Consider the following 20,440-nt stretch of genomic DNA (forward strand, 5'->3'; position numbering starts at 1 on the left):
AGTAAACACACCTCGCCGGTTCGAATGCGTGTTATGTCAGTTTATCTACCGTCCAAATGGCGATACGTCTCTGCCGATTTGCTTGTGTCTGCGCTTGATTAATCCGTTTATAAGCTCTATTACTTTTACTTTAAGAGATTTGTTAAAATTGCTTGAAATTGAAGCTGAAGGTTCTGGACTTTGTGTAAACTGCCCATTGGGCCTCATTCAGTAATATGTAAGTTTTTTTCTTAGATTAGTTCTTGAGAAAGGTCCTAAGAAAAGCTGTTCGTCAGATTCATGACGTGTTCTTAAACTACAGAACTGTTCACTCCTTTGTGCTCTCGAGTGTGTAGATTCTGTTCTTACCCAAGAACAAATGCCAGTTAAGAAAACACTGGTGAATGTCAGTCATTGTGAAAACTGAATAAGTGGGTTTTAAAAAGAACAACATTTTAAGAACAGTCGGTGAACGAGGCCCTTTGGCCGTGTTAAATCCTCAAAGTATGTTTGGTAAAATTATGTGAGAAACCTGTGAAATCTGAAAAGAGAAATCTGTGTGTAAGAGCGAGTGAGTCACATGTGCTGTGTTGTTTTTCTGTATAGAGGTTTTTCTGTACAAAGGTTACTTCCTGATTCGGCAGGAAATCTTCTGCATCATGTTGTGGAAAGTGGGTCATTTTTTTTGAGGAAGGGCAGAGATGGAAAGTTGGAAAGTGGGCTAAAACTGGAGTAAATATGTATTAATCCTCTTCAGGGAGCATAATAAGGCTTTCAGACACAGGGAATGTACATAGTACCGGATAGTGTTCACACATGCGTCTGATCAGGTAATCCCTGAAGTCAAAACTAGAGGAAAGCTATTCAACGTGTGACTCCGAGAGCCGTTATAAGAGCTAGAGAGACCCTCATGAATGGAGGGGATCTAGTACTGCTACTCTGCAGAGGGAGAGGAGTGAGCAGACAGGGACTGGACTCCCCTGAGAGGGTGCTGAGCTTAAGAGTTCTTTAATTTCAACTGCCTACTCCCTCTCTCCAAGGCCTCCACGTGTTTCTCCTGAATGGGCAGAAGGTAGGAGTGCGCAGCATATGTGATGTATAATATGGTTATTGTGGTAAATTACGTTACATATGTGAAATGTTGAATTTAAAAATAATAATTGCACTGTATATGACGAGATGGAAAACCAGATCTCATATGTGTTGTGAACTAGGCCCGAGTTGATATTGGATCGGTTTCCGATTCCAGTATCTAATATTTTTCTTGGACAGATTGTACTGTACTGTGTGGATTCTTTCTATTTTAACCAACTCCACATGGAAATCAGACGAAACCAGTGTGAAAACCAACTTTGTGTGTCCGTGTCTGGGGAGTGCGTGGTGGACAAGCTTAACCGCCGTTGGCCTCTGTACTCTCGGGATTTTGATATCGTAATACAAACTTTGCGCTCTGGAAATCTGAGCTGTAGCCAGCAGCCTGTTAACTTTTGCCCTTCATGAGGACACCGTAATGACAGCTGTTGAAATCAGACGTTAAAAAAAAAAAGGCCAGAAAGCTGCTGCCCCCTCCAGTGGCCTTGATAAAATATCGTTTCACAGTGCAGGTTGATTTTTTTATTATTATTATTATTTTTTTCTCCTTTTGTTTTATTTATCTTCTTTTGATTTTATTAAGTTTTACATTTTAGTTACTCGATAACTACTGACATTTTTCCGTTATTAATATTTACCTCTTTGTCTTATGCTTACCTGATTTGAGTCATTTACTTTTATTATTTGATATGTTCTTACACATCATCAATCCCTTTTCCCTGTATCGACTCGACAACCCTATAAACGAGTGTCACTGTTCTCCCAGGTTAAATGAAGGTTAATTGATTTGATTATCATCCGTACTGGTAAAGGTTGTCAGACAGCAATACTGTTAGTTTTGGCGATATTGATAAATAATAAACATTTAATGAACTGTAGTGTATAATGTTCTATTGTACTGGGTGCCACAGGTTGTTTCATGAGACCAGCTTCCAAAACAAGCTGAATAAATTGTAAGTTTCCTTTCTGGAAATGTGGGAATGTATGGTTAGCGTTTACAAAACTGTGTAAGGTTAAAAAAGCGGAACAGAACAAACCAAGCGGTGTCGAGTTTTGACAGTAGTGGTATTCAGAAATATTTAAATAACATCTGGTACCATTTATTGTTGCAAGTTGATGTCACATTTATTTGCATATTTTCACAGACACTTGCAAGTAAAATTCTGAAATTAGGGCTGTTATAAAATAAGAAGATGATTAAATAAGATTTTGGAAGATTTGGAAAACGTGACTGAATTTTAATTTCTTCAACATTGAACTCTCAGGTATGTCGTAGGTCTTTTTGGTGGTGGATCTTTCTCCAATGAATGACCGAAAAAGCTGCATGTGCTTACCCCCACACCTGGTGATTTATAGCTGACCTTCTGCGCTTAGTGTGCTGTAATGCTGAGGGACAGCGATAAGGAGTTGTTGATGCAATCCACAGTGGAGGAATGTTCCTGGAGAGCATTGAAGGACAGCTGTGCAAGGCCAAGAGGGAACAAGAGGGAGAAAGGATGAACAAAATTGAGAGTAGAATAGTTTATAATGGTGATCAGTTCATTCTCAGTCATATTATGTTTCTGGCTGCACTGTCTATTGATCTGAGGACGGGCTAATAAGGTCACTGTCCAGATTTTCCAGGTTTTGAGACATTATAGCTGTGGTTATGCTGAAAGTCTTGCCTCTTAACCACCTGGCATAAATTGTTTGAACCACACAAGGCACAGAGCTGCTAGAGGTGTGCCAGTACTCAACAGGGCTAAAACATGAAGCTAAATTCAATATTAATTTTTTAATTTGATCAAAATTACAGTTTGAAACAGTGCAGTTTTCAAATTGCAAGAGCTGAAATTGTAATTATAGCCTGCATTATTTTAAGTGGAGAATTTTAAGCCACACAGAGTTACACAGAGCATGTGACCTTGTAGATGAGTTAGACCAATCAGAAGCAACCAAACACCCATGTGCTGTGTGTGTGACATCATTACTAGAACTGGCAGTCTATTAATACATAAACCATTCAAGCCCCAAACCAGAAAATGTGCTGGCCGTAAAACAGATGACCTTAATTTACAGAAACTTCTCAATTCAAATCGGTCACAATATTATTTATTGGTTTTCTTCGAATCGTTCAGCTCTATTGCTTAACCTGTATCATTTCAAGTGCATTCATGGCCATGTCTGATGTCAAAAGGCAAATGCTGCTGTTATGTTGATTTTAGTGAAACTTTAGCCAGACACTGGGGTTGCTGAAGGACTCGGAAGTGGACAGCATGTCCTTAAACACCAGCTTTCCACCCAGTTGTCATGCCAGTCTGAAGGCCAGGAACAGAATGCCCCAGCTTTCAAAGAATGGCAGTGGGTAGAGCCATGTCCCACCCCTCCTCCCCCTCCCACCCACTACTCTACTATTACTCGTCATTGAACACTTGCCATTACCAATATGTATCCCCAAGAGTGTCCATGTGCGTCGTGTGCTTGGAGTATGACCTCACCAAGCTTGTGACCTGCCTCAGAGTCCAGTACCCCATCGCATAAAACGTCTTAATCTTTAATGGGCATTAAAAGTTAGTGTTGCCCGTAAGCTCCTGGTTAAATTATTCATAAAATCTTAAAGTATATGCCTTATACACATCAAAGTGTTTCCTTTTCACAACTATAAAGACTTTTCTGTTGTATTCCACTTCCTTTTGTGTGCTCACCGTGGCTTTGTACACAGGTCAGTACACGGTGCTTCAGTTTAAAGTAGCTTATAGATGATGCAGATGATCATTAATGAATGTGATGCTAATCTGCCCCCCCCAAGCTCTTTTATAATATGACCTGTACACAGGATAATCTCACACAAGACCCCTGGAGAGATGACGCTTGTAGTGAGCCCCTGCAGAGGCCTTAGTACTATTCCATACTGGTAAAGAGGCCAATTACTGTTCTTATACCAAACCTGACTGCCCTCTGCCAAACACACCTTTGGTTGTAGTTACTGTAGAGAAGTCACAAGATAGAAAACATGTTTCTTAGTTGTGCAGATGTTTCAGGACATTTTATAATAAAGTATTTATATTGTTGCTTTTCATTGATTGACGTTCATGTTTCTAAATATTTCATAACCATTCATTTATCAGGAGTCAAAACAAATACAGTACTGTATGAAATCAGCATCCAACCTTCCCTCCACACACATGCTATTCTGCACCATGAAGAAGCAAGAAGAGTGAATTGAACAACGTTAATAAAGCTAATAAAGTTGCCTTCTTCTGTTTGGCTGCCTTTTGAAGTCTCTCTGTAGAACAGGTGGCTGAAGTATTAAAGCTGAGTCACGCTGAAGTCAGTGAGTGCAACATGCTGACTAGAAGCCAGTGTGTGTAACTGTAGCCACAATGAGTAGATATGACCAGAAATGGTCCAGAAAGTGGTTGACCTGAGTACATATTTGTGCAGTTACTTAATCACTACATCATGTTGAATTAAATGCAATACAGGCTCACTTTGGCTGGACTTGGCAGTAGAACACTGGGGTTATAAGGGCGACTTTATTATAAGTGACCTTATTAGGTTCTTTTAAAGATTTTGCAGTTTATCTTCTGGACCTTTCAACGCGGCTGGACTGTGTGCTTGTTGTGAGAGTAGGTCAGTGCTGGAAAACACCGTAACACAACCTTGTCTTCAGAAAGGTATTTTTACAGGAGAAAGAAAAATGTTTTTAACCTTTTCAACTCCTTGAGACCACCAGTGGTTCCAAAATGCACTTGGTCATATTCTTCATAACTTTCATATTTCAGAAGCTGGGCCTCATATGAGGCTGAACAAGTCTTCTTTCCAGTCAAATAGATGGGTGATGTAATTTTAAAAATCCTTATAATTTCGACCTGTTTTTCCACAAATGTGGGATATAAACTATAAACAGATGGCGTCTCTTCAAAAAAAGATTTTTGGCTTTCAGCAGAACATTGTAAGCATATAGCAATATATGTAGATCATAACACATTTTTTGTTAATTTGAGGGGAGCTTTTACAAATAAAATTAAATAAAAATGTAAGTTTATTTAGTTCCTGAATAATTTCCCTTATGATTTGCTCACGTAAATTCAGATGGAAAAGCCAAAATATACCTTGGAGAACATGAGGATGTGAGGACAATGAAACAAGATTTGTTTCCACATAAGTTTGGAATATTTATATTGGTCCATTCATTTATGACATTTTATCTCATTGTAAAAGGCAAGTGACATTTTCAAATTCTGCAAAAAAAAAATATATATATATAAATAAAAAATTGAGATACTAAATTTTCTTCAGAGAGCAACACTATGCTGTATTGTACAGACGTGCCAACAGAAGACGCGCTGGTGTCTACTGGATGTCATTACTGTAGAATCCATTTAAGAATCTCCATAAGACTTTGACCGTGACCAGTGTGTAGTGAATTATTTTGGCATCGCTGTTTTTTTAAACACACACGCACGCACACACACACACACACACACACACACACACACACACACACACACAGCCTAAGCTGTATTTGTGGTAAACAGTCATTAAAGTCTAAAAGTGGACTGGGACGTTGAACAACACATCAAAATTTCTTTTAGAAACTCTTAATATCTCACTGACGCAGTGATGCAATATTTTCCAGCAGTTGTACTACTATTTCCATCTTGTGACGAGCCCACAACACTTCTTCTGGAACTGCTCTGGGCTCATTTGAATGTTGTGGATAGTAGACCTGGGCAATATCTAAAAATAATTAGCATGATTGATGTTTGAAGATGTGGCATGTTATGTGCACGTTAATTATATCCTCTTGGTTCATGGGTATCTGTATACTTATTTACAGACTAATAGGCTGCCTTTTAATTTATTTATTTTTATTTAATCTATTTATTTTTAAAAGCAGGCTTTTGTTTTTCCGTAGGCCAAGAAATAAGCGTATCCTATAGGAGAAGAGCTAAACATATTCCTATAGTTTGAGTTTACTGAGAAATCCTGCTTTGCGAAAAACCCTGCTGGTCATATTCTGTGTTTTGTTCATTATATACATGAAAATAAGTTAATGCATGGAGCAAAAGTAAACATTTCTGCATATTTTAGTGCACAATTTCTATTTTTCCCCCATGTGTGTGTGTGTGGGGGGGGCTGTCTTGACTTATTCTTGCTTAGAACATCAACAAAACATGTAGTTTGACCAGGGATGCCTAAACATTTTCATACAAGTTTCTTTGTGTGATATTAGGAGATGGAACAAAGGTAATATGGTGGGCTAATAAGCTACTGAGGCAAATTTCTTGGTCTGTTAATAAGATTAGATGTGGCTTTTGAAAGTATGTCTTTAGGGCTTCATGCTTTCCAAGCTTTGTGGCCCTCCAATGTAGTTAGGACTGCAGTGATAAGACTCAACAGCATAAACATGCATTATCTTCGCAGCGCACATTCAACATGCGCAGATATGCATAGCTTTTTAGGTCAGGGTCCTTCACTGGCTCATTCGCCCCACAGTGTTTCCCCCACAGTGGCCTCCTTGTTATTGGTTTAAGCTGCTTCACTCAAACACATCCGTCTGCTGACCCTCTGAGGCACAATGAGACTCTAGAGTCCAGCTGTTTTGCACGCACACGTGCACCCGTCGGAGAAGAGGTGATGAATACTTGAAAGCTATGGTTAGCTCCACGTTGCCACCTCCTCTGTAATATAAAGAATTCAGCCGTGGCATGACTCTGCAGCGACAGACATGCCATGTTTAATGCACACTACATACATACCTATACTATACTACACTATACTATACTATACTGTACATACACTATACTATACTGTACATACACTATACTATACATACGCTTCTCGGTTAAGCTATGAAGTGGACCCCAGAGATGCACACACAGACACATACATGCACAGAACACATCTATACACAAGTGTTTTGCTGGCAGGCATGGGAAATGGGTTAGTCATGCATTATAGATCCAGCCCTAGTCCTTTCTCAGAGCCTGGCCAGCTCCTCTTACTGACGAGCAAGGTTCCTCAAATAGAGAACCACACCGCATGGGTCGCTTGGTTAACCTGACACACTGAACATGAAAGCATGTGTGCCTTCCTGGCTGAACAAGGCAAACTTTTTACCTTTGTTTTAAAGTTTGAGAGAGCTATTCATCTCTAGAACTTCACATAATTTTGAACCCTGACTCTAGGTGCCTCCTTTCTGTGCTCCTTTGCTTCTGTGCTGACTGCTAGCTGGTACATTTCACTCCTTGCCAGCTTCTTTTTATTGACTAGTTCACTCACGTCCTCAGAAGACGCGTCCTTCTCAAAGATTTGACCAAGTTCTCTTTTAATACTTTTTCAGTGAGTGAACAATCAGCAGATTCATCCTCTCGGGTACAGAATCCGAAGAAGAGGTCCGCAATATCTTTTTTTTGACATAATTTGAAAATCCCTGTTGCTCTTTATGAAGAATGGACCACAAGAAACGGCCCAAAATGACTTTGGCGGGGGGGGTGCCGTTTTATGAAGTTAGTCACAGCAGAGAATAATATTTCTAAATAGACTGTCACATATTGGATGTCCGTTCTCTTTGATGGATTGTGCGGGACAAAACGTTTCAGTTGCATTCCGATTTTCTGCAGGAGTGGCCGGAAGTGGGATGAAATCTTGCAGGAGCGGGACTGAATAACAGTCCTGTGCTGACCTCTAATCTGAAGTTGTATGCAATTACACATTTCCACCAGAGATGTCTCCAAATCCTCAAAACCTACACGGTGAAGATTTGAATGTGTACATATTCTTAGAAGTGCTTTCCTCCCCTTTTCCCCCATTTTACTTGAGTTTCTACCGACTGCATATGTCCATGATTGTGATACCAACTTTGAGGGCTAACGTATACTTGCCCTGTGATGTGCAGCTACACTTCAAAGAGACTGCTAAGTGCTCAGTTCTAGATATATTTGACCTAATACACCCTCATTTCACTAGCATTACTCTAATATACACCCTCAGCTCACTAACATTGCCCTGTAATCTCAACAGGAAGAAGGAGCTAAGCCATCCTTCCCACCCACCAAGAGCATGGCCAACTGGGACTCCAGACCGCAGATGGCTGCTCCATTGAAGGGGTTTGAACTCGGTTCTGAGCAGTTTAGTCCAACTCCACACTTTTAAAACTGTGGCTAGTTGAGCTTGTCTATTTTGAGAAGTTCAGTGAATGTGACCCTCTGTCATTAGCTGCAGTTTATATGACTTGCACATGATCCTTACCAGCACAAGAGTTGTGGGGTGGTGAAATTGGAAAAGTATGACCAAAATATCATGTGTGACCCCTCATCATTAAAACAGAACATTGCGTCTCCCCTCTGCCCCCCCCCCCTTTTTTATTTAAAGAAATCAATACACAGTTGTGTGACTGTGTCGCTGCACACTAGACTATTCATGGATCACTTCTGAGGACCCCTTCAAGTGGGTCTATTTATGGAACTATGTTCAAGCATTACTGAGCCCATTAAAAAGCATTAAGAGGGATGCTTTTTGTTGTTTTGTGGGTGGGTGTGCTTGTCTCTCTATCGGCCTTTCGTGGATATAATTAGATGGCTGCTGGGCTGAGCAGCAGCTGGGGGGAGAGCATTCCGGTAAGGAGTCCATTTGAACAACCTATAACCAGAAGCTTTTGTAATTCCCTGTCATTGCTTCGTCCCTTGCTTTTCTCTCTCCTCTGTGGTCTCCTGCTCTGTGTTCTCTGCTCAGTGAAGGTGCTGAGCATGCCTGCTTACTCAGTTGTAACACTGATGCTGCTTGGGTGGGGGCTGGAATACTGAGCATTCCCAGCTTTTCCAGCAAAGGAGATTGTCAAGGTCAACAGTGCTGGCCGTTCTCAGCTGCATTCATGCCTTGTTTTCATCACTGTATTGTTATCCTCCAGCACTGTTTGTGTGTTTGTGTGTATGATTTGTTCATTTCTAGGACAAAGTTCTTACCTTATAGGAAAAATGGGGTCAACCTGACTTTGTAAAGTGCTTTTTAGCACACCAGCATTGTGTCCCAGAGATATTGCTAGAGTGATGCCACCAACTGGCCTACTAGCTAACCACCAACTAGCCAAACAGCTTAATTCCTAAGCCATTTGAGCCATTAGTAAATTCTGTTTGGTCTTTATTAATTTGTGCAAAAAGCACAGTATACCTTAAAAGATACTGCCTAAAAGCAAGATAAATTGCTCCAAAATGTGTTCAGCATTAATTTTTCTTTCACAGATGTGCAAGTTGCCCACTAATACCACCCACACCATGACAGGCCATGGATTTTGAACTTTACGCTGGTAACAGTGTGTATGGTTCTTTTCTCCTTCCATAAATAATCTGAAAAGTTGACTTGTCGAACCACGATACACATTTCCACTTGTTTGAACATGGTTTGTCAAAGGTTTCTTGAGCCCATGCAAGCAAGCAAGCAAAGTTTATTTATATAGCGCTTTTTACAACAGATGTGGTCACAAAGCAGCTTTACAGAACAATCAGCATCACAGAAAGAAAATCCGGGTCTAAGCCCTCATGAGCAAGCCAGTATTGACAGTGGCAAGGAAAAACTCCCTAAGGGCAAGAGGAAGAAACCTTGAAAGGAACCAAGACTCAGAAGGGGAACCCATCCTCCTCTGGTCGACACCAGATAGCAAACATTGTTAGTATAAAGTATTATAGTACAAAGCGGGAAAAACTAGTGGGGCAGTGGTTAATTTGATTAGAGCCCATGTGGTGATATCCATTATAGAAGTATGCCGTTTTTCAGTGCACTGCTCTCTGAGGGGTCGCAGGTCACTGGCATTGTTTATCTTGTCGTAGTTTGTTTGACCCCATGTGATGACCTATTACAATAAGATGCTATTCAGATGAAAAGTCACCATTGCTGTTGAAGATGGTTTTTATGTGGCTTGTTAAAGAGAAAAGTGTCACTCGAGCAAAAAACAATCTAGAGAACAGTCAAGCACCTTCAACGAGAAGATCAGTTTTATAGTTTTCATCCACAAAAAGCAGGCCTAATTAATTTTTACATGATCATTTTCCTTTTTAAACTTAAGTGATTACATGCTACATCAAACTCCTTTATCAAGTTGAGAATTTCAGTTTTCAATGATATGGACCCTTTAAAAGGCGGCAACATTTTAATTGACTACACGCACGACCATTTTATATTTGATCTTTTTGAACATTTCAGAAATCTGGAGGATCTGGATTATAAACTCTTGGGTGTTTGTTTGGTGGTAGGTGGTGGTTTGTGGTGCTAAAGAATTAGTTCTGTCAACACAGATTACTGAGATGCAGCATCGCCTCCAGGCCAAGCCTGATCTGCTTAAGAGCACCCCTTTAACTTGTCTCACTCTACAACACCTACTTTCACTCGCTGCCACTTTCATCTCTCTCTCTCTCTCTCTCTCTCTCTCTCTCTCTCTCTCTCTCTCTCTCTCTCTCTCTCTCTCTCTCTCTCTCTCTCTCTCTCTCTCTCTCTCTCTCTCTCTCTCTCTCTCTCTCTCTCTCTCTCACATTCTTCCTCTGCCTTTTAGATTTCTGCCAACAAGTTGTTTTTTTTTTTTGTTTGTTTTTTTTTTTGTTTGTTTGTTTTTTTTTTTTTAGCAGAACATGAGTGCAGAGGTGCCATTGTCCACTAACTGAACTGTGGACAGCTTTTCATGTCCTGGATCTGCTACAGGCAGCCTACTTACTATTTATTCACCTGAGACCTGAGTGCACTACACTGCTTTGTCCAGCAGTAAAAAAACAAAAGGGAGCTGTTAATTTAGGCAAGCTTTCTCCATAAAATGACATCAGCCTATGAGAGGGGTGTGTGTGTGTGTGTGTGTGTGTGTGTGTGTGTGTGTGTGTGAGATGGATGACTGTGTGTTAGCCTGTGTGTACAGCGCTGTAGCTGTCCCAGTGCCAGTGGTTATTATAGTGGCATGCTGTGTTGCTGAGAGAGAAACTGCAGGGAGGTGATAGGCTATTGCCTCAAATGTGCAGGGTGTCTGGAAAATGCCATAAGGCGAGGTCATCCCAATCAATGCAATATTAATTAGTTGTTTTTTTGGTGTGTGCGTGCATGCACGTGCCTTCTGACATGACAACAGGCTGGCCCTGTGTGAGGGTTAGAGAGCAAGAAGAATTAAAAAATTATTTTTCTAAAAATGCCAATGTTGCATTTGTAGAATTTGTGAAATGTGCATGTAGAATTGCGAATGTTAAAAGCTGATGCTAAAAAAGTTCATACCAAATTTACCAGAGCCGGTTTATGAGGAGCCTCTTCCTATTTCCCCTGTTATATCAAAGACTGGACTGCAAAACCGCAGAGGGCCCCATAGGTCAAGTCCTTGATGATCGGGAATAAATAGAGCTCAACGGCTAAAAACAAAAAAGTTAAAATAGTTTCTAATCACTTGCCCAGAAATTTCCTTTCATTTTAGAAAGTAGAGGAATGTTACTGAAGCTGCATTCAAACATTTAGCCTAGCAACATGGCTTTTTAGTCTGTGATTAGTAGGTGCTGTTAATAGATTTTCCAGTGAGTGTAGGTACAATGTAGGTGTACCTGATGAAACTGGTAACCCTGCCCCACAAACTTCTGTCTGCAGACTGCTTATGGACCCTTCTCTCATCAGTGTGGTGTCTTATTTGATCATTTCTTTGCTACTATGAAACACAAGCCCCTTGATGTGCCACATACACGAGCCCTGTTATTCTGTTATTTAGTTAGATGACTGACAAAAATGTTACAGCAGATCTCAAATTCTGAATTGATTCTCATTGGTAGACATTCAGAATGTAAACAGTATCTAAAGAAATTAATCGGGTTCATTCATTCATTCATTTATTTATGGTGGTTTCTTCTGGTTTAGCTACAGTCCTTCCATGGGGTAATGGGTTCTGTCCTATATTAATAAAACATATTTTGCTAAAACTGCTCTACAGGCAGTCAACTTTTTATGCATGTTAAGTCGTATGTTTTCATATGTACTTAATACGTCAACTTATTTTCATTATACTGGTTCGTGTGTTGTTCTCAATGTCTCAACCGACTGTTCCTCTGTGTGTGTTTTCAGACTGTGCCTGTTAGAAGAAAGGGACATAATGAAGGCGAGGAGAAGACGGAGGGAGAGGAAGAGGAGGAGAGGAGTTCGGACGAAGGCTTTATGGGGATGACGCCGCTGCTGCAAGCCCACCACGCTATGGAAAAGATGGAGGAGTTCGTGCACAAGGTCAGTCACCAAAACACACAAAATGTTTGTTTGTTAAAGAGGTGGTGTTGTGAGGAATCAGATTTACATACGTTTCCACTTAAACCAGATGTAGTCGATGAGCCAAGACGGGGGTGGTGTAGAAATTTTGCTTCTTCAGATATGAACTGGAGCTACAAGACTAATATTGTTAATAAACACTGGCGCAACCGTCTAAGCGTTGGCCCTGTCATCAGGAGATCCCGAGTTCGATCCCTTGTGCTACAGTCATCCGTGCCTGGGAGTCCAAGAGAGCACAATTGGCCTCACTCTCTCTGGGTGGGTAGGATGGCCCCCCTTCTCCTCCCATCTGTCAGTGCAGGCGTCTGTTAGCTGACGTAATAGATCTGGTGGTTGGCGTTCAGAGAGCGTCCGGTGGTCCAATGACGTTGCATGAGCAGCAGTTTGAAAAGATGCAGGTGGTGCTTCACAGGTCTCGGAGGAAGCCTGTGTTAGCCTTTACCCTCCTAGCGTTGATAGTGTTGTGTGACTGGGGGAGGCCTAGTCCTAGTGGAATTGGAGACGACTAAATTAGGGAGAAAATTGGGTAAAAATTCCCACAAAAAGACAAACATTAGAAGTTTATAGTCTATAATTATAGAAAAAAGTGCAAAACACTTTAGAAAACAGGTGTTCTGCTAAATTCTGACTATCCCCACAGAATCAGAGTCCCGTTTATGGACGCTAGATAACATCTGTGATTACTGTGTATTACCTGTGTATTAGAATTCAGTGTAATACATGTTGTCCAAAGTTGAAGAAGGGGCCGGACGCAGCCGTAGAGAGAACGAAGCTCCAGCGTCAAAGAATAGTGAAAAGCCTGAAAGCAGTTCCAGTTTAAAGTATCCAAGGACACGAACCAAAGAAGTGACCGCACCCTTTTTATGGCAAGTTTGAATACATCCTGGGTGATGAGCCCAGCTTTTTGGAGATGCAGTTTAAGAAAAAGAATGGAACAAAATTTTTCACCTGTTGTGTTTGTCAGCAGCGTTAGCCTTACGGTTCCAGTGCTGAACTAAAGAAGCATAATTTGGGCACCAGACATGTAACTGATCAGCTGAGACACGTGGGTTAAGTGGAAAACTGTAAAATTGAGTTCTCACCAAACCACATTCATTTTTAAGATTCACATGCACATGCAGTACTTCATATGCTTCACAACAGCTGAGACCTTGTTCACACACAAACCGCCCTCAGAACAAGCCCATGTGTGCCCTTCACTTTTAAACAAAAACGCACATACACTACCCTGGGGAACTCAAATGGCCAGAAAATCACACACTCATGAATACAGATGCTACCGCATCACATGAGCACATCTAAATGCTCAAACGTAGTCAAATGGCTGCGGTTTCGTTCACATGACATCTCCTGCTGGAACAGTCTACCAGCATGCAAACCAGGCTTTAAAACGTTCACGATAAAGGCCCGTCTCTCGTCTGCACGCGCTTCACATTTCTGTTGACGGACGAGTTTTGGGGAGGGACTTCTGCTTTGTGCTTGTGAAAAGTGTCATTTTCTTTGTGCCACAGTTGAAGTCCTGTGGAAATTCAGTCCTCTTCCGTTTTTACTCCTCCTCACTTCCCCTCTTCTGGAGGAAGAGTGGCTCTGGGTGAAAAGCAACTCTTTGAGGAAGCTTTTCTCTGTGCCATCTGAACTCAGCGCTCCGCTGCCGGCCCATTAGAGACAGAATGGGAAGACGTGCGGTTGTGAGAAAGCCGGTTGCCAGCGAGCCGGTGCTTCTGCTCAAATTGCTCACTGCAGGCCTTCAATTACCACATTAATCACTCCAGATGATGAGTCATACTTGTTCAGCAGCTTTTGCTCTTTCCTTTTTTCCTGATCACTCTGAAAAATGAGTCATAGTTCGACAAAAATTACCTGAATTAAGAGTCGGCTCTTGTCGTTTGACTGTAGCTATAGGTACATATTCTATATATTCATACTCCTATTCATACTTCCAGGGGCACCAAAGTCAAACCCATTTACTTATAACTGTACTGGTTGTGCCTTCCGCCCAATGACCGCTGGGATAGGCTCCAGCTGCCCCCCGCGACCCTGAGGGAGAAGCGGCTTAGAGTGCGTGTGTGCGTGTGTGGTGCGTGTGTGCGTGTGTGGTGCGTGTGTGCGTGTGTGCGTGCTGGTTGTCTTCCTCTGCAGTGAAATGTTTCAGGTCAAAAATGCTGTTCTGCTTCCAGCTGAGTCTAAGTCAGCCGTTCAGTCACAGACTCTGTCTGCAGTATGTTGTTGCTGTATCTCGTATTTCTGATATTTAAAAATTTTTTTACATTTCTGACTGTTTAAAAATGTCAGTTGTCCTTTACGTTGTGTGTACATTTCATAATGAATGAAGCAAAACAAATGGCCCAGAGTCTACGTTCACACGGCAGGTAGTAGTGGTCCAGATCTGATTTTATCGCCTTTATTTATTTTTGTTGTTTTCATTTTTTATTTTTAACTGTGATCTATATGTGACACCAGTCTGAACAGATCAGCTCCTAAACTGACCCGCATGCGTAAAAGCTTCACGTTCATCATAACAGCCAGTGAACGCCAGTCGCTCCCGGAGGACTCAGCTTCATCTTCACCAACAACACAGGAGGATCATGAAGCTTCACTGACTGACAGCTGGGCTCATTGCCCAGAACATGTTCAAGCTCGCAGTAAAAAAAAAAAAAAAAAAAAAAAAAAGGCCACAGTAATTTCTTTGGTTCACGTCCTCAGATTCTTTAAACTTTGCTTTAAGACTTTTAACTCTGCTTTGGCGCTGTAGTTGTTCTCCTTCAGCCACATTGGGTCATTTCTTTCAAAATCTCTTCGAGCACGGAGCGGTTGAGAAGTCTCTTCATTTGTTTGTACAGTGTGAACAAAGCCAAAATGACTTGGAGAAAAGCCTGGTTCCACTGACTTACATTATGTACAGTATGTTCTGATTTTGGAGATGTGAGTTTTTATTCTGATGGCAGCGATACAACCATATGCAATAGTTTGGGCACCCCTTGTAAATTACACTTTTAGTTTATTGTGGTTTAAGTGAATAAAAATGTTACACGTCTTCTATAGAGAACACTCTTCTGCATATTTTAATGCAGAATTTAACATACTGGTGTGAAATTCAACCTGTGGCATGTACAAAAGTTAATGCCACATGTTAGATTTTATTTCAGTGTTAAACAGAAGTGGTGACCTACAAGTGGTAGAAAAATTCTCTGTAGAGGATGTGGTAACCTGTTTTCCAAGAATCAACAGAACAGTTTGATAATTTCCTGATCTTTGAGATAACTGCCAAACCTGACCAAATTTCTTTATGTCTCAAAGTTGCAAACGACTTGAAGGACTATATATGACCGTCATGGGTCAGAACATACTGACTAGAGTTTCCATGAGAGTAGAACATTGTGTTTCTCTGAATGTCATGTTCTGTTCATGGAGGGTTGGGAGAGAACAGAAGCGGAACACCTTCTCAGTACAGTTTTTCTCACAGACGGCTGATTGGACTCTATTCATGCTGGCTTGTGCAGAGGACTGCCTGTGGTTTCTAGGATATTTCAGTTGTACCAAGGCCCTCAGACTGATTACTGTGGCATATTTATCTCACTCGCTTCCGCTCTCGCGCCGTCACGCTAGCTTTTTTCCTTTTTTTCCTTTTTTTTTCTTTTTTTCCTTCCTTTCTTCTCGTACTTATCTCAGGTGATGGTGCCATTCTGTGTCGTATATCTTTCGAGTGACTTCTGAGATCACATAATGACTTTTTTCCATTTTCCCTCTGGCCTAGATGTGGGAGGGGCGATGGCGTGTCATTCCTCATGACGTGCTGCCCGATTGGCTGAAAGACAACGACTTTCTCCTGCACGGGCACAGACCACCAATGCCCTCGTTCAGAGCGTGTTTCAAGAGCATCTTTAGAATCCACACAGAAACGGGCAACATCTGGACCCACCTGCTGGGTAAGAAGTTCATATGCATAACATGCGGTATATTCACCTGCATCTTCAGCTCTAGTCAAAAACTTTTGTTTTTACTGTGCTTTGACAAACTGCCAGTGGATGAGGCACCGTGAGTTATCAGTGCCATGAGGTTGTTGTGGCCCAGCTGTATAACTTAACACATCAGAGTAAACAGCTTGCAGGATGTAATGATTTGCTCTCAGTCGCACTGGATCAGGGCTGTGTAAACATGCCACCAAGTGGTCCTGCTGTAATCACCAGCAATGTACTTGGTAGCACCTGCTGTGTTGTGATGTTCCTTGGGACATTGCTGTAGTTACATACAGAGACTGGCCATTAAACAGCAGTGTATTTAAAACCCTGGAAAGAAGAGGAGATCAGTGAGATACTAGGTTTTAAAAGTTGGGCTATCTTTGTTAGGGCCCATGTCATGAGACATCAGTGTTTAAAAACGTACCATTCACTACTCGGTCCTTACAGTTCATATATGGAAACCATGCTGCAGAAGCAGCTCGTCAATCTATCCACTCGTTCAGCCTATAGCCCATTCATATTGGTGTTCTGTGGGGCAACACAGCTTATTTACATATCAATCTTAAAGGCAGAGAAGCAAACCTGCTAAATTCTAAGGGATAAAGAGAGGTTGGAAAATGGTCATGTCAAGTGAATTCTGACCCTTTTTTGGACATAAAATCACACCAATGTCAAGTGGATCTCTAGGAAAAAAATAAAATGCAAGAAACGTGTAGGATATGGCCCTTTCAGGGCAAACAGCCTGGTCCATATATATATTCAAAGAGATTAATGGCTCTTATTTAGTGCTTCACTTACAAATTCTCCTCTTAACTTTTACCTGCCTTTATGATTGGAGTTGGAAGATTTTTGCTTCCAGTATGCGATCAACAGTTGGCCAATTACTGTGACTTTGACATGATTAATGTGAGCAAGTGCTCTCGTGCTGTGCTGCTACACCTGTATCCTGATGTTGGAGCGTTATTATACATGACTCAGTCTGCTCAGCGGCCAGTTTCCTCTTACTTTCAGTCTAACACTTTATTTGATCCATGTTATTTAACTCTTTGTTTGTTTGTTTTCATTTAACTATTCAAGTTTGGCCCATTTAGAGCAATTAATGTTATTTATATTGTCCTTTGACTAACAAAGTACTGGAAATGTGCTAGAAAATAACCCACAGTCTGAGCTTCAGATTAAATAAATAAATAAATAAATAAATAAATGGCTACGGTAAAGAAATTCATGAGTGGTGCGTAAAAGTCAAGTCTTTCTGATCTTAGACCAGATACAGCATCTCAGCTGTGATGGTGGTGTAAGATTAGCTCTTTGTTGATTATTCTTGGTCCTCCGGGCTGCACAGGTTTGTGTTTTCTTTATTATAACACAGCCAGTTTGGTTGATGCGTAAGCTTGTCAAGGTGCTGATGAGATCAGAGGCGTTGGGATGAGGGGGGAAAACGCTGAACTGTGCAGGAGAGAGGAAAAGTACTCCATGTACAGGGGCCAGGAACAGCTGTTCTAAACGCATTCATGTCAAACTTCGCAAAGGTTTACGGTGTCATTTAAGGCAGAGCTGCCATCTAGTGGACAAAGAAGACTGGATTCTGATAAGGTGGCATGACTCATGGCTCGTGCCTTTCAGAAAAGAGCTCAGTATTGACAAAAACACAAACATGAGGCTTTGTCATATTAATGCAGTATCATGACCATATTGATCTTCTGCTCTTTGACTTTAGCATCCTGGAGTTTGTCACTGACCTACAGCAAAAACGAGCTATAAGAACACAACAACAGTAACTGAAGTCATGTAAGAAGTGGATGAGCAAAAGCTCATCTGTTCCACTAGTATTTGAAATATTAGCTTTTATATATTAGTCATGTGCAAAAGTGTGAACTGCCTTGGTCAAATTACATGTTTTGCTTTTTGATTTTGTGAAGTGAAAGTAACATCCTCTGCAGGGAACACTCAAAAATATAGAATCTTTCTGCACATTTCTATTTATTTGTGCTTAATATATTGGAAATAAATAGAACATAATTTTATATTAGATTAAAAAAAGTTTGAACAGGCCACATTTAGTTCATAAAATTCAGAAAATATACAGTATTTGGTCTTAAAATGCACCGAACTGTGATCTCTGTAGATGAGTTAACTTGCTTTCACTCAGAAAATCAGCAAAATGTCATTTAATCTGGGGCACCCAAACTTCTGCATACATTTTGGATATAATTTGACACACGTTTTGAGCTTCATTTACATTTGTAGTGAGCTGTGCTTACAAGTACACTGCAATGAAATGTATTTATATATTTATTAAATCCAAGCCAGACACTTTTATTGATTTACTGTATTGACTGGTCTTCTGTTCATTCAGCTCCTCTGTGCTGTACATGAACACACCCTAAACTCGGCCTGAACACGGCTACGACCACTGAGACTCGCGCAAAAAAAATCACTTCATCGCGGCACAAACTGCAAGAATGAATTCATTCTCTCTTCACTCACTCACTCCTAACCCAACCTCTGTTTCCTGTTGTGTTTTCAGGTTGCCTTTTCTTTCTGTGTCTGGGCATAGTGTACATGTTCAGACCCAACATGTCTTTCGTGGCGCCGTTTCAGGAGAAGATTGTGATTGGCATGTTTTTCCTCGGGGCCATCCTCTGCCTGTCCTTCTCCTGGCTCTTCCACACAGTATACTGCCATTCAGAGGGCGTCTCCCGTGTATTCTCAAAGTCAGTACCCACTCATGTTGCTCCTCCACACTCACCAATCTAGCAGCAGCTATCATTTAAGGGAGGTTTTATTTAAAGAGAACTCTGTCAAAACCTGGCGAGCATGAAGCGTTAGTACACAAACAAGCATGATGTGGTCCGGAAAACCCTCATGGAATCCGACCCGACGCCTCTGGCTTCTAAGTTATTCATTCAGGCTTTACAGGGCGACTTGCAGCAGCGCACACATCATATTTTAGCTTAAATATCACCAAATAACATAACACATTCTTTTTTGTTTGTTTTTAACTTGTAGAGATGATACCATTTAACTTCTGACAGATCTATTCACATTTCATATGCTAAGGGACAGTGCTTAGTTAGATCTGTTAACTCTCTGGAGTCTGTGAAGTCAGAACATTCATACTTTTCATTATCAGTTCTTGCTTTTTGTAGCGCTCGAGAAACAACCTTCATGACGGTCTGTCTATATTTTTTGCTTTAGGTTGGACTACTCGGGCATAGCGTTCCTGATCATGGGCAGTTTTGTCCCGTGGCTCTACTATTCCTTCTACTGTTCCCCTCAGCCCTGCTTTATTTACCTGATAGTGGTGTGTGTCCTGGGCCTCGCAGCCATCACAGTGTCACAGTGTGACTTCTTCGCAACACCGCAGTACCGAGGAGTCAGGGCTGGTGAGCACAAATACACACATACACACATGCATTTTACATATATGTATTATTTTCTATAGGCTATAAAGCAGGACCCTGACCAGTTCAAAACCATCAGCAAAAACCATTTGTATTTTCAGCGTGGCTCTTTTTTTTTTTTTTGCCCAGGCAGTGTTGTTCTAAAACTTGCATTACCTGTTGTGAGGTACTCAAATCACTCCATGAACCTCAGAGAGGCTTTTTCTGTTTTTATAGCGTCAGATTATCTGTGGCAAGTCAGGTCATGCTTGTCTGCGCATAAGGCATTGACTTGCCTTTACACAGAGACTTTAGGACAATATTATAGACCACATATATGGTCCTGAAGGCTCACTGCCCTGCACATTTAAGAGCTTTAGAGCTTGTTTACTCAGTAAAAAGTGATACTTTTTTTTTTTTTTTTTTTTTAATCCCACAAACGGGGAAATTCCACCTCCACATTTAACCCATCCGTGAAGTGAAACACCACATACACACCAGTGAACACACACACTAGGGGGCAGTGAGCACACTTGCCCCGAGCGGTGGGCAGCCCTATCCACGGCGCCCGGGGAGCAATTGGGGGTTAGGTGTCTTGCTCAAGGACACCTCAGTCATGGACTGTCGGCTGGGGATCGAACTGGCAGCCTTCTGGTCACAGGGCCAGTTCCCTAACCTGCTGCCCCAGGGGTTGGGCTACTAATCAGACTGATTAGTTGGATCAGGTGTGTTGGAAGCATGGCAAGGCGGTGGGCCTCCAGGACCAGACTTGAG

At 41.3% G+C, this 20,440-nt stretch overlaps 2 protein-coding genes across 4 annotated transcripts in view; both read left to right on the forward strand.

Moving 5' to 3' along the window:
* cax1 (cation/H+ exchanger protein 1) overlaps positions 1 to 20,440 on the forward strand; it is a 1,125,587-nt gene that overhangs the window by 995,695 nt on the left and 109,452 nt on the right. The gene's annotated exons all lie outside the window — the stretch shown is intronic.
* Positions 1 to 20,440, forward strand: part of adipor2 (adiponectin receptor 2) — a 45,766-nt gene that overhangs the window by 21,254 nt on the left and 4,072 nt on the right. For all 3 annotated transcript variants that reach the window (XM_017723142.2, XM_017723143.2, XM_017723144.2), the window contains exons 3-6: positions 12,130 to 12,285; positions 16,079 to 16,250; positions 18,811 to 18,997; positions 19,482 to 19,669. In XM_017723142.2, the coding sequence (XP_017578631.1) occupies positions 12,130 to 12,285; positions 16,079 to 16,250; positions 18,811 to 18,997; positions 19,482 to 19,669 (703 nt within the window). The remainder of the gene's footprint in view (positions 1 to 12,129; positions 12,286 to 16,078; positions 16,251 to 18,810; positions 18,998 to 19,481; positions 19,670 to 20,440) is intronic.

The sequence above is a fragment of the Pygocentrus nattereri genome, chromosome 1 (assembly GCF_015220715.1).
Source record: "Pygocentrus nattereri isolate fPygNat1 chromosome 1, fPygNat1.pri, whole genome shotgun sequence".
Lineage (NCBI taxonomy): Eukaryota > Metazoa > Chordata > Actinopteri > Characiformes > Serrasalmidae > Pygocentrus > Pygocentrus nattereri.